This window comes from Cynocephalus volans, chromosome 14 (genome assembly GCF_027409185.1).
Source record: "Cynocephalus volans isolate mCynVol1 chromosome 14, mCynVol1.pri, whole genome shotgun sequence".
Classification (NCBI taxonomy): Eukaryota; Metazoa; Chordata; class Mammalia; order Dermoptera; family Cynocephalidae; genus Cynocephalus; species Cynocephalus volans.
The window spans coordinates 90,367,614-90,381,739 of record NC_084473.1 but is presented as its reverse complement, the minus strand read 5'-3'; the positions used below and the strand labels follow the sequence as shown (position 1 = coordinate 90,381,739).

General features: G+C 52.4%; 2 protein-coding genes across 2 annotated transcripts in view; both read left to right on the top strand.

Moving 5' to 3' along the window:
• LOC134363166 (ribonuclease H-like) overlaps nt 1-14,126 on the top strand; it is a 307,348-nt gene that overhangs the window by 170,646 nt on the left and 122,576 nt on the right. The gene's annotated exons all lie outside the window — the stretch shown is intronic.
• LOC134362440 (melanoma inhibitory activity protein 2-like) lies at nt 62-4,302 on the top strand. The gene is given in 3 exon segments (XM_063077696.1): nt 62-1,783; nt 3,650-4,274; nt 4,277-4,302. Coding segments are annotated over 3 exon segments (2,373 nt in total).

The window sequence follows — 14,126 nt, the reverse complement described above, 5'->3', positions numbered from 1 at the left end:
GCTGGTGGTGGCCCGGCCAGGCCGTGGCTACTGTGGCCACAGCCGGAGCAGCCTCGGCGCCATGGAGGTGCCCGGGGCTGCCCCTCAGCCGTACTTGGGGCTGGTCCTGGGAAAGCTGTGCAGGACTGTGGCAGCATTGCCTGAAGACCTGAGACCGGGCCCTGGTTTTCCGTGGGAACTGGTGACATGTGCGGCTCTTACTGGATTTTTGATTCTCTTGTTTTTGTGGAGAAGTGTTCGATCGGTGAGAAGCCGGCTTTATGTAAGAAGAGAGAAAAAGCTTGCTGAAAAGCTTTCTGGACTAATTGAAGAAAAATGTAAACTACTTGACAAACTTTGCGTTGTTCAAGAGGAGTATGAAGGCTTGGAGTCAGCTGTGAAGGATGCCAGCTTTGAGAAGGGGTCAACAGAAGCACAAAGCTTGGAGGCAACCTATGAAAAGCTGAGCAGCTCCAAATCTAAACTTGAGGATGAAATAGTCTTTCTAGCAAAAGAATTAAAGGAACAGAAATCTAAACATTGTGAGCAAGATGAATTGATGGCGGATATTTCAAAAAGGATACAGTCCCTAGAAGATGAATCGAAATCCATCCAGTCACAAGTAGCTGAAGCCAAACTAATCTGCAAAATATTTCAAATGAATGAAGAACGTCTGAAGGTGGCAATAAAAGACGCCTTGAATGAAAATTCCCAACTTCAGGAAAGCCAGAAACAGCTTTTACAAGAAGCGGAAGTATTGAAAGAACAAGTGAGTGAACTTAATAAACAGAAAATAATATTTGAAAACTCCAAAGTCCAGGCAGAACGAGTTCTGAGTGATAAAGAAAATCACATCAAGTCTCTGGCTGAACGCTTGCTCAAGATGACAGACTGGGCTGCTGTGCTTGGAGAAGACATGATGGCTGATGACTTGGAATTGCAGATGAAGAGTGAATCACAAAATGGTGCTCGCTTAGATGATCTGCCAAAAGGAGCTTTGAAGAAACTGATTCACACTGCTAAGTTAAATGCTTCTTTCAAAACCCTAGAAGGAGAAAGAAACCAAATTTACCCTGAGTTGTCTGAAGTAGATAAAACAAAGGAAGAGCTTATAGAGCATATTACAAATCTCCAGACTGAACAAGCATCTTTACAGTCAGAAAACACACAGTTGGAAAGTGAAAATCAGAAGCTTCGGCAGAAACTTAAAGGAATGACTGAACTGTATCAAGAAAATGGAATGAAACTCCACAGGAAGTTAATAGCAGAGGAAAAGGACCGGTTAGAGAAGGAGGAGAAACTTTCCAAAGTAGAAGAGAAGATGAGCCATGCAGCTGAGGAACTGGAGACCTACAGAAGGAGAGCCAGAGATGCAGAAGAAGAATTGGAGAGAAGCGTTCGTTCTTATCAAGGGCAGATGACTTCCTATGAGAAAGAAGCGCATGGCAGCTGGGTGGCAGCTGAGACTGCTGAAAGACACCTCAGGTATTTAAGGAAAGTAAATGTTTCCAAGAGACAAAAATTAGCTGAAAAAGAGTTTAAATTTGAACTTTTCAAAAAAGATCCATATGTAGTTGATGTTCCAAAGACAGCATTTGGCGGAGAGCATTCCCCATGTGGTGCCTCACCAGTGGGTCGACCTTCATCCGAAACGAGAGCTTTTCTCTCTCCACTCAGACTCGCACCTTTGACTCCAGGGCGAGGAGGAGGAAGAGGCTCAAGAGGCCCAGAGAATACTCTGGATCACCAGATGACCAATGAAAGAGGAGAATCGGGCTGTGATAGGTTAACCGATTCTCATGGAGCACCATCTGGGTACCTGTCACCTCCGTGGGAACAGCACCGGAGGATGAGGATCCCTCCACCAGGCCACCCATGTTCTGATCCAGCTCTTCTTCCACGAAGGCAAGACGGTTTTGATTCTGATCCTGGTGGACCGTCTGGCCCAGCAGAACTCAGAAGTTTTAACCTGGCTTCTTTGGATAAAGTGGATGGGCCAAAGCCCTCACAAACGGAATCCAGCAGAAATGAAACCAAAGACGACCTTGGTAATGTAAATGTGCCTCATTCATCTGTGCCTGCTGAAAGGGAAGCAAGTGGCCCTGGCTTTGCTCCTCCACCTTTTCCTGCAATCAGAGGTCCATTGTTTCCAGTGGATAGGAGGGGTCCATTCATGAGAAGAGAACCTCCTTTTCCTCCACCTCCTCCAGGAAGCATGTATGGAGCTCCTCAAAATTATTATCTCCCAAGGGATTTCCCTGTGCAGCCACCACCCCCATCTGGGTTCCTGTCACCTCCGTGGGAACAACACCGAAGGATGATGATTCCCCCACCAGGCCACCCATGTTCTGATCCAGCTCTTCTTCCACAAAGGCAAGACGGATTTGATCCTGATCCTGGTGGACCGTCTGGCCCAGCAGAGCTCAGAAGTTTTAACCTGGCTTCTTTGGATAAAGTGGATGGGCCAAAGCCCTCACAAACGGAATCCAGCAGAAATGATACCAAAGACGACCTTGGTAATGTAAATGTGCCTCATTCATCTGTGCCTGCTGAAAGGGAAGCAAGTGGCCCTGGCTTTGCTCCTCCACCTTTTCCTGCAATCAGAGGTCCATTGTTTCCAGTGGATAGGAGGGGTCCATTCATGAGAAGAGAACCTCCTTTTCCTCCACCTCCTCCAGGAAGCATGTATGGAGCTCCTCAAAATTATTAACTCCCAAGGGATTTCCCTGTGCAGCCACCACCTCCATCTGGGTTCCTGTCACCTCCGTGGGAACAACACCGAAGGATGATGATTCCTCCACCAGGCCACCCATGTTCTGATCCAGCTCTTCTTCCACAAAGGCAAGACGGATTTGATCTTGATCCTGGTGGACCGTCTGGACCAGCAGAACTCAGAAGTTTGAATCTGCCTTCTTTGGATAAAGTGGATGGGCCAAAGCCCTCACAAACGGAATCCAGCAGAAATGATACCAAAGACGACCTTGGTAATGTAAATGTGCCTCATTCATCTGTGCCTGCTGAAAGGGAAGCAAGTGGCCCTGGCTTTGCTCCTCCACCTTTTCCTGCAATCAGAGGTCCATTGTTTCCAGTGGATAGGAGGGGTCCATTCATGAGAAGAGAACCTCCTTTTCCTCCACCTCCTCCAGGAAGCATGTATGGAGCTCCTCAAAATTATTATCTCCCAAGGGATTTCCCTGTGCAGCCACCACCCCCATCTGGGTTCCTGTCACCTCCGTGGGAACAACACCGAAGGATGATGATTCCCCCACCAGGCCACCCATGTTCTGATCCAGCTCTTCTTCCACAAAGGCAAGACGGATTTGATCCTGATCCTGGTGGACCGTCTGGCCCAGCAGAGCTCAGAAGTTTTAACCTGGCTTCTTTGGATAAAGTGGATGGGCCAAAGCCCTCACAAACGGAATCCAGCAGAAATGATACCAAAGACGACCTTGGTAATGTAAATGTGCCTCATTCATCTGTGCCTGCTGAAAGGGAAGCAAGTGGCCCTGGCTTTGCTCCTCCACCTTTTCCTGCAATCAGAGGTCCATTGTTTCCAGTGGATAGGAGGGGTCCATTCATGAGAAGAGAACCTCCTTTTCCTCCACCTCCTCCAGGAAGCATGTATGGAGCTCCTCAAAATTATTATCTCCCAAGGGATTTCCCTGTGCAGCCACCACCTCCATCTGGGTTCCTGTCACCTCCGTGGGAACAACACCGAAGGATGATGATCCCTCCACCAGGCCACCCATGTTCTGATCCAGCTCTTCTTCCACAAAGGCAAGACGGCTTTGATCCTAATCCTGGTGGACCGTCTGGCCCAGCAGAACTGAGAAGTTTTAACCTGGCTTCTTTGGATAAAGTGGATGGGCCAAAGCCCTCACAAACGGAATCCAGCAGAAATGAAACCAAAGACGACCTTGGTAATGTAAATGTGCCTCATTCATCTGTGCCTGCTGAAAGGGAAGCAAGTGGCCCTGGCTTTGCTCCTCCACCTTTTCCTGCAATCAGAGGTCCATTGTTTCCAGTGGATAGGAGGGGTCCATTCATGAGAAGAGAACCTCTTTTTCCTCCACCTCCTCCAGGAAGCATGTATGGAGCTCCTCAAAATTATTTTCTACCAAGGGATTTCTCTGTCCAGCCACCACCTCCATTTGCAATGAGAAATGTCTATTCACTGAGGGGATTTCCTCCTTATGTTCCTCTAGGAGCTGGATTGTCACCTCCACCCCCACATTCTGAAAGTAGGGGTGAGTTCCCTTCAGGGTCGATTCCGTGCTCAAATGAGCCTGCTCCTGAAATCCAGAAGCACAGCAAGAAACCTGATGATATTTTTGGTCTCTCTTCATAAATAGTTTTGACTTATCTTTCATTTTCAGTTTAAGTAACTACAATTTTTGCTCAAATTGAAGCTTAATGGAATTATAATTCTCAGGATACTATTTTGTAAATAAAGATGATTTAAATATGAATTTCGTGAGTAAATTATTTCCATTTTATTTTATCCTAGATTGTATAATTAATTTAATTTGATTAACTAACCCACTATTACATAAACAATAATGGGAAATTTATTTAGGTTATCTTGCAGTTGGGGATGTTTTAAACTCCAAGGGCTGTGTCTTTATGCCAAGAACTGTATTTACTACGGTTGTAGACAAATGTGAAAGTAACTTTATGCTTAATTAAATTTTCATTGATTTAAAGACTTGCTTGGTATTGATAATAATAATAAAATCAGCTAGGTTTTTAATTAAAAAAAATCACAATGTACCCCATAAATATGTACAGTTATTAGGTGTCCGTTAAAAATAATAATAATCTTTTAAAATTACCAAAAGAAATTGTGGATCTAAGACCCTTCAAGACCCTCTATTTATAAAAACTTGCTGTTGATGGATATTTTTATGCTCTTAAAACATGAAATCTAAGCCTCTGTCCATGCTGCAATGAAAAAGTCTGTGGTGAGAAGATATGATAAGAAGATGAAGCATATTATTAACCAGTGTTTATGTGTTTCATAGACCTTTACTATCTAGAAAGAAACCTGTAAGGAGGGTATAATGATGCTTCTATGGTTCTAATTTAAATTTTTTATGAATAGAAAACAGTGAGCACTGTATACAGGTAAAAAGCCATATAACATCCTGCATATATGGGTATCTGAGAACTTCAAAATGTTTGTGGAAAAATAGAATTGAAAGATAATATGAATCTTCCCTGAGCTTTGTGAAGTGCCGCCGTACATGGAGATGTGTGTATTATATAATTATGCATGTGTGTGTGTAATTGACAGTTAACGTTTTTCTGATGATAAAAATAATACATTACTGCTAATTTTTGCTTGAAATATCTGAAGAATATGCACCAGTCAATCTTTAGGTTAAAATTAAGGATGATTTCCATGTGACCGCAACGTTAAGAACTTTAATCCTTGGGGAAAAAAAAATCATTCAACTCTATAGCGCCTATATGGGTGGTATGCATTAACAAAATAAATGAGATTTTCTTCTCAGTTTTTGCAAAAAAAAAAAAAATTTTTTTTTTTGTAGAATAGGGGAAATTCTCTAGAAAATTCTTTGATATTTCTTATCTCGAAAATAATTTGGTAAGTCTCATATTTATGCCTTAGAAAAAAGACAGTATGTGGCATTACACTCTGGTGCTTTGTACTCTGTCAGTGCAGCTAAGCTGGGAGTTAATTACATTTTCCAGAGTTCCCTTCCGTCTCTTCTTCCAGATTAGAATTGGCCAAGAAAGAAACTTGCAGAATATTGGAAACTGGAAATGAGGCAGTGGCCATAACCATCTGCAGATCTTTTCTCAGGCAGATTCAGAGACAGACAGAAGAAGAGGCCGGGCCCATGTGGGTAAAAACCTCCAGCCGAGTCTGTGAAGTGACGTATCCCGAGGTTGTCCTGAGGGGAGTGCTTCCGTTTTTCTTTGTTCACGGGTGTTCTCCTCAAACCAAAGCCATTTTTCTGGAAATTTTCTTCTCTAAAGCTTCTTGGCCCTTAAAAACCTAGTATTTGTCCTTGAGTTTTGGTGCAGCATCAAAGACCCTCCACAGTCATCTGAAGTGGCTGCTGAAGCACTTCTTCTGCAGTTAGTGTCTCTGTGAAGCTCAACTTGCTTCACATTCTTCCACCAAAGCAACGTGTTGCCACAGATTCCTGCAGCCGCAGGTAGGAGAGTCCAGCTGCTTCTGAGGAGCGTCAGCGCTGCAGCGGCCTCCTGAGCGCTCCAGCGCTCCCGCTCCGCTGCAGCCTCTGCCCCGCTAGAGCCGCTGCCCGCGTGCTCCCGATCCCACTGCAGCGTCGGCCCATTGGAGCTGCTGCCGCCAGCTCCCGCTCCCTATGCAGCCCCCCTTTCCAGCCTCTGCCCCTTTCCAGCCGCTGCCCCGCTGCAGCCGCTGCATGCACGCTCCCGCTCCTGCTCCCGCTGCAGCCTCTGCCCCGTTCGAGCTGCTGCCGTGCGCTCCCGATCGCGCTGCAGCCTCTGCCTGGCTCGAGCCGCTGCCCTGGCGCTCCCGATCCCGCTGCAGCCTCTGCCCTGTTTGAGCCGCTGCCCGCGCCCTCCCGATCCCGCTGCAGCCCGTGCCCCTCTCGAGCTTCTGCCCCTCTCGAGCAGCTTCCCCCACGCTCACGCGCCCGCTCCCGCCTCCGCCTTTGCCCAGCTCCAGCTATTGCCCGCGCCCTCCTGCTCCGGCTCCAGCCTCTGCTCCGCTACAGCTGCTGCCCGCTTGCTTCTGATCCCGCTGCAGCTTTTGCCCTGCTGGAGCCGCTGCCCGCGCTCACGATCCCGCTGCAGCCTCTGCCTCTCTAGAGCGGCTGCCCGCGCGCTCCCGCTCAGGCTGCAGCCTCTGCCCAGCTGGAGCCACTGCCCGCGCGTTCCCGATCCCGCTGCAGCCTCTGCCCCGCTCGAGCAGCTGCCCGCACGCTCCCGATCTGGCTGCAGCCTCTGCACCGCTTGAGCCGCTGCCCCCGCGCTCCCGATCTGGCTGCAGCCTCTGCCCTGCTCGAGCCGCTGCCTGCGCGCTCCCGATCCCGCTGCAGCCTCTGCCTGGCTGGAGCAGCCGCCCGTGCGCTCCCGCTCCCCCTGCAGCCTCTGCCCGGCTGGAGCCGCTGCCCACCCGCTCCTGATCCCGCAGCAGCCTCTGCCCCGCTCGAGCTTCTGCCCGCACGCTAGCGCTCCAGCTCCCGCTGCAGTCTTTGCCCAGCTCGAGCTGTTTCCCACCCCCTCCTGCTCCCGCCCCACCGCAGCCTTTGCCCAGCTCCAGCTGTTGCCCACGCCCTCCCGCTCCCGCTGCAGCCGCTGCCCTGCTGCAGCCGCTGCCCTGGCTCTCCCGATCACGCTGCAGCCTCTGCCCCTCTCGAGCCTCTGCCCCTCTCCCGCCGCTGCCCCCACACTCACGCTCCCGCTCCCGCCTCCGCCTTGGCCCAGCTCCAGCTGTTGCCCAGCCCTCCTGCTCCCGCTCCAGCCTCTGCTCCGCTAGAGCTGCTGCCCGCTTGCTCCCGATCCCGCTGCAGCTTTTGCCCTGCTGGAGCCGCTGCCCGTGCTCACGATCCCGCTGCAGCCCCTGCCTCGCTCCAGCGGCTGCCCGCACGCTCCCGATCTCGCTGCAGCCTCTGCCCGCCTGGAGCCGCTGCCCGCGCGCTCCAGAACCCGCTGCAGCCTCTGCCTCACTGGAGCCACTGCCCGCGCGCTCCCGATCTCGCTGCAGCCTCTGCCCTGCTCGAGCTGCTGCCCGCGCGCTCCCGATCCTGCTGCAGCCTCTGCCCGGCTGGAGCCGCTGCCCGTGTGCTCCCGCTCCCCCTGCAGGCTCTGCCCGGCTCGAGCCGCTCCCCACCCGCTCCTGATCCCACAGCAGCCTCTGCCCCGCTCGAGCCGCTGCCTGCGCGCTCCCGATCGCGCTGCAGCCTCTGCACCGCTCGAGGCGCTGCCTGCGCGTTCCCGATCCCGCCGCAACCTCTGCCCCGCTCGAGCTTCTGCCCGCACACTAGCGCTCCAGCTCACGCAGCAGTCTTTGCCCAGCTCGAGCTGTTTCCCACTCCCTCCTGCTCCCGCCCCACCGCAGCCTTTGCCCAGCTCCAGCTGTTGCCCACGCCCTCCCGCTCCCGCTGCAGCCTCTGCCCCGCTAGAGCCGCTGCCCGCCCACTCCCGATCTAGCTGCAGCCTCTGCCCCTCTCGAGCCTCTGCCCCTCTCCCGCCGCTGCCCCGACGCTCACGCTCCCGCTCCCGCCTCCGCCTTTGCCCAGCTCCAGCTGTTGCCTGCGCCCTCCTGCTCCCGCTCCAGCCTCTGTCCCGCTCGATCCGCTGCCTGCGCACTCCCGATCGCGCTGCAGCCTCTGCACCGCTCAGCCGCTGTCCCCGCTCTCCCGATCTGGCTGCAGCCTCTGGCCTGCTCGAGCCGCTGCCTGCGCGCTCCCGATCCCCCTGCAGGCTCTGCCCGGCTCCGGCCGCTGCCCGCGTGCTCCCGCTCCCGCCACAGCCTCTCCCCAGCCAGTGCACCTAAAAGGAGGGCGGAGGTTCTGGATCCCAGGGAAAGAGAGCGAGAAAGCGGAATGACACGGGGTCTTGAGGCTGCACTTTCCTGTCCCTCAGCTCAGGTCCCGTTGCGCTGTCCGAACACCTGTGTTTAAATCTGCTCTGATATCTAGAAACCTGCAGACCTCTATTTCCATGTCAGGGTAGAGAGGACCGTCTCATTCTTTTTTAAAGCTGCATCCATTATGATTTTACCATCATGTATTTACCCCGTGCCCCACGGGTGGACACTCAGGTTGTGTCCAGGTTGTGCTGTCCTACACAATGCTGCAGTGAGCATCCTGGTGTCCTTCAGAGATTTCTCTGGGTTTGGGCCTAGAGGTGACACTGATGGGACAAAGAATATCCACATGGAAAATACTGAAAGATAGGACCAGATTATCTTCCAAAGGCTGCAGTTTTATTGCTACCAAGAGTATGTGAGGCAATTTTAAATTGAGTTGAATTGTGGATGTGTTGAGTCTAATCAAAATTCTAGTGTTGGTCTCTTCATTGTCTGAGGTATTGCGTCAGGCCTCTGGAGACAGGTGCGTGCACGAGATGACTCCTGGCTTCCAGCTGTCTACACCATGTGTAACATGGCTGTCGGATGACTCTGGCGGCCTGCGGTCCCACAGTCAACTTTGTCATTCTCTTCTCCCCATTAAAATACAGATTGAGTACCCCTTATCCAAAATGCTTGGAAAGTATTTTGGATTTAGGATGTTTTCAGATTTGGGAATATTTGGAGAATACATTTGCAGAATGCTCCAATGAGCATTTCCTTTGAGTGTCATGTTAGCACTCAAAAAGTTTAGGAGTTTGGATTTTTGGATTAGAGACTCTTAACCTGTATATAAATATCCCAGACATTCTGTTTTCTACTATTCTTGGAGTTTCAGGTCCTCAAAGGAGCACAAAAATATTTTGCCAAACCACAGTTCTAATTTGTGATGTTTAAGATGTGGCTTTTGTATTTGCAAACTCGAATTGTTGTGCCAGACGCTCCAGCCTTGCCACCCAGCAAAAGGCCCCATGGAAGATTCTGCCAAAGAAATGCCAGATGGGCCAAGGCATCCAAGGTCTCAGGTGACTGGCCAGGGCAGCTCCAGTTGGCCGAGTTGTGCTAAGAGAGGGTCGCCTGGTGGGCGAGAGCCTGCCCATGCTACCCGAAGGGACAAGCAGTGTGAGTTAACATTTATTTATCGAGCTATGAGTATCAACGGGGAAGCGTGTTATACGCTTTACAAGGATCAACCAAGAGACAGGACTTGTTGCTTATCTACCTGAGGGCTGAGAAACTAGGATGCAGAGACTGGATGTGGGCTGCATAGCAAAGGCAATACTTACCCAAAGGAGTCAACGTATGATGGTGGCATTTCAGGACATAACTGAGTTCTCTGGAGTCAGCCTGAGGCCCTGCTCTGGGTGGTGGTGGCCAGTGTCCCTCCCCACCCTCTGTGCCTCCCATCTTACCTCCTAGCACCCTGTCTCTCTGAGCCTAAATGCCAGGGACCAAACCAGGAGGCTGGCAGCCAGCCTGGTCCACACCATGGGCCCCTCCTCCATGGTCCCAAATCCTTCCTTGCACTTTCTGGACAAGCATGGAGCAGTTAGCTTCCAACCCTCGTACAAACACTGATGATCACAGCCCCATGTGGGGAGGGAGGCCGGTGTGTGCCGTGAGATGACCCCGCCCAGCCCCTGACCCCTGCCCACATTGATGCCGCATTTAGAGAAGAGATGGCCTGACCCCTCACCCACACCAAGGGTACCAAGGAGTCAAGTGTTGAGGTTAGAGGCGGGGATATCAGGGAGGTGAGCTGAGACCAGAGGGTGAGGTGAGATGCCCTCGTTCACATCAAGCCAGAGGAAGAGGGCTTTAAAGAGAGCTTTAGGCTTTGAGGTGTCCTCCGCAGGTGGAGAAATCCAGTGGACTGATGCCTCACCCCCACCCCCACCCCAAAGTCTAGAGGGCAAGAGACAGGCTGGCTGCTTTGATGGCGGAGCTGAGGAGAGGGCCGACGGCCCAGGTGAGGGCCTCGTGTTAGAGAGTCGGTGTGGAATCTCACAGGCCCAGTCCCAGGAGGCAGCCTGGGCAGTGAACAGACGCAGGCCAAGAGAAGGTGGGGCTGCCGCTACCCGTCAGGGGCTCCTTGGTTCTCTGAGGCCCACACAAAATATTCTAGTCAGGGGGACAGTGGGGACCATGTCCGGGCTCTGAAGACCCTTGGAGATGCCGATGAGAGAAAGAGGCGTAGCTTTCAACCTCCGCCAAGCCCAGAGCACAGTTCAGCTGGAGGCTGACCACGCCTGCTGCCCGGCCGAGGCTTCCCACCCCACCAGGCCGGGGCAGCAGGAGCGGCCTCCACTTCAAAGCAGGGGACTTGACGATGACGTCAGGCCCTTTTTATTGTTGGGCCTGGACGTGAGCCGAGCGGTGCTGTGTGACGTGAAGTGGTGGAGACCACGGGTATTTCCCTACCAAGAAGCAGCCTGGGCCTGTCAGGTTTCCATCTGGCCGTGGGAGGACTGGCCAGCAGAAGAGGTTTCAAGGGCCAGAGGTGGACACAAATAAAGCTGCTTTAAGTGGTTTCCAGTTCCACAGCTGTGCTGGCTCAGTGTCCTGGTGACATCCCTGAGTTCTGTGGCATCCAGAGGAGGGCTTTGGGGGGGGCAACAGGTGTTTATTGACCTTCTTTAAAGAGCGGGCACCACATGCATGGTGAGACGCACCCCCCTCCCAGAGGGGCCTTGGTCTCAGGCAGGGGCTCTTGGTGGGGCAGGGCCCAAACCCCGAGGGGGAATTTCTCTGTCTCTGCCCCTCAGCCAGGCCCAACAGTAGAAAGGGCCTGAGGGAAAGGTACGGAAGAGCTCCACCTGCCGGCTTGGGGTCCTGGGGAGGAGGGATTGAACTTGGGCCTGGAGTGGAGGGGGTCATGAGGAAGGTCCAGGAGACCCCAAGACTTGTGGGTGGGGCTTGCCAAGCCCCTCCCCTGCCTGGGATGAGAGTAAGAGACCCTGGTCAGCTAACGCGTCTCATCACCGCCGCCTCCAGTGTGAAGTGCTCAGTAACTGCAACATAAGGAAACGCAGCCTTCATCCAGACTTGAAACGATTCCTTCCCTTTCCACTTCCAAACTGCCCTGCCCTCGGGCTCCTGCCACCGTGGGAGGAAAAGCACAGTTCCAACCCATCAGGCTCAAGCTCGTAGCTAACAGGGCAGGCACTCCTGCAGCCTTCCGCCCCTTTTCTGGGTCTGATAGCTGCCAGAGACTCTTGCAAAACTGACTCTCTCTTGGGGAGTTTGCTAATGGCCACGTGCCCACAGCACGGCCACCGCTGAGGCCCATGCAAGGAGCCAACTCAGGCGTCCTCGGTCCCCATTCCCTCCTGCCTGGGAAAGGACCCAGTGGCAGAGGGGGGTCATGGCAGGGGGCAGGAACATTCACATCTGTGTTGCATGAGGGGAACCCTCCAGGTTGGCTGCTGCAGTGGGAGGTTCCCAAGGCCCCGGGGCCTGGGGGGCCCAGTGGGCAGGGCAGTCGTCCTGACCTGTTTGGTTGCACAGCTTGTTAACTTCGAAGAAAGCACCTCTGAGCAGTGGGAGGGTGACTCACCAGAGGGCAGCACTGGTTTGGGGGTGGGCTTCTCTGGTCCTACCTTTTCAGTTCACACAGTAAGGAAGGCCAGGCCTGTCCTGGGCAGTGTGATCAGCAAGTCTCCAAGCTGACGTATGAAACATGGGTGTGTCATCGGTTGGGGTGCATCTTGACCGCCATGCTCGCTTTGGGATGAAAGGAACAGGCTTTATGTCCCGGCTTTGTCACTTTCTAGCCTGTGACTTGGGCAAACCCTTTTACTTTTCTGGGTCTCACTGTCATCATCCATAGAGTGAGATAAAGACACCTTCCTCCCAAGTCCACCGTGAAGACTCAAAACGCTCAGCGCGTCCCTGCTCCTGGAAGTGTGCTGGGAGCCAAAGGAGCAGGGCTGTCCTGGCCTTGAAAGGCCGAGGGGCTCCTGGGGAGCTGTGCCCTGACCTGAGGCTTGCCCCCCCTTTCCCCAGGGGGCAGGGTGGGCTGGGAGCTTGGGCCAGACACCTGGGCAGCTGCCTCCCCTCTGGAACAGTCCTCATTTTATTCCCCTGGGGTCCTGAAAGTTGGAACTAACTGGCTGGCTAAAAAAACAAAAAAGAAAAGGCAAAGGGCGAGCAAGCGCTTTGTGCGTGCTGCAAGGCAGGGTGTGTCTCAGGGATCTGTTTCCATGGGAACCAGCGGCACAGGCTGGCTCCTATGGGCACCAAAAAGAGAAACTTGGCAGAGGTTTCAGGCACCTGAAGTGGGATTCATGCCAGGGATACAAGGATGGTTCAACATATGAAAGTCAATAAAGGTGATACAATAAATGTAACGGTCATGTGGCCAGTATGAATCTGGCCATCACAGCTTGGGTATGAACGGTGACAATCAGCCTTGCATCCCGTGAATATTCATAACCAATAAAATTGGGGGGAAAAAAGAATAAATGGGTACAGGAGATCTTATTGGTGTGGTGAAAATGTTCTAAAACTGATTTGTGGTGATGGCTGCACAACTTGATGAACTTACTAGAACTCATTGAATTGCATACCTGAAATGGGTGGATTACAAGGTATATAAAATATTCCTCAATAAAGTGTTTTTTAAACAAAGAGCATTTCACTGACATCCAGCAGATCCCGAAATACAACACACTTCTGCCACTAAATAGCTAAACAGCCCTGGACAAGTAGTGCACTTACTGTAGACCTTTGCTTCATTACCTATAAAGAAAGCGTTGGGCCAGCTGAAGCCCAGAGTGTCTCAGGCCTCTTCCCATTGCCACATTCTACGGCTATTTTGGCAAAGTTAGTCCAAAGAAAACACTTTTGTTCCTTGGCAGGTATCTAAGGAAGGATGCTCCTCTGAAAGAAATTAAAATCGCAAAATTTCCTTTAAAAAATTGCCAAAGGAAAAGTTGATCTCCTAGAAGTAGCAGAATAGTGGTCACTAGAGGCTGGGAAGGGTAGGGCGAGGAGGGGAAAGGCAGAGGTTACAGATACAAAGTTGCAGCTGGACAGGAGGAACTATTTGTACTGATCTACAGCTTTGTAAGGTGGCTAGAGTCAGCACGCATTTATTAGATAATTTCAAATAGCTAAAAGAGAGGATTTTGAATTTTCCCAGCACAAAGAAATGACAAATATTTGAGTGATGAGTATGCTGATTACCCAGATTTCATCATTATAAACATGGATTCAAATCCAGCGGTGGCCCGGCCAAAACCAAGCCGAGGTGGGGGTGGCTAGGACAGCGTGTGTCACAGGCTCGCGCGGGGCAGGCTCCGGAACCGCGTGGCGGAAGTGACGTCACAAAGGGGCCTGGTTACCATGGTGCGCGTGGGGGACGCCTGAGGCCGGTGGGCGCCAGTGCTCCCCGGCTCCCCTCAAGGCCGGCTGCGCTGTGTCTGCTGCTGTCGCCGGGGCCGGTTCGCATTCCCGACAGAACGCAGAGCTGTCTCAGCTGCTGGTGGTGGCCCGGCCAGGCCGTGGCTACTGTGGCCACAGCCGGAGCAGCCTCGGCGCCATGGAGGTGCCCGGGGCT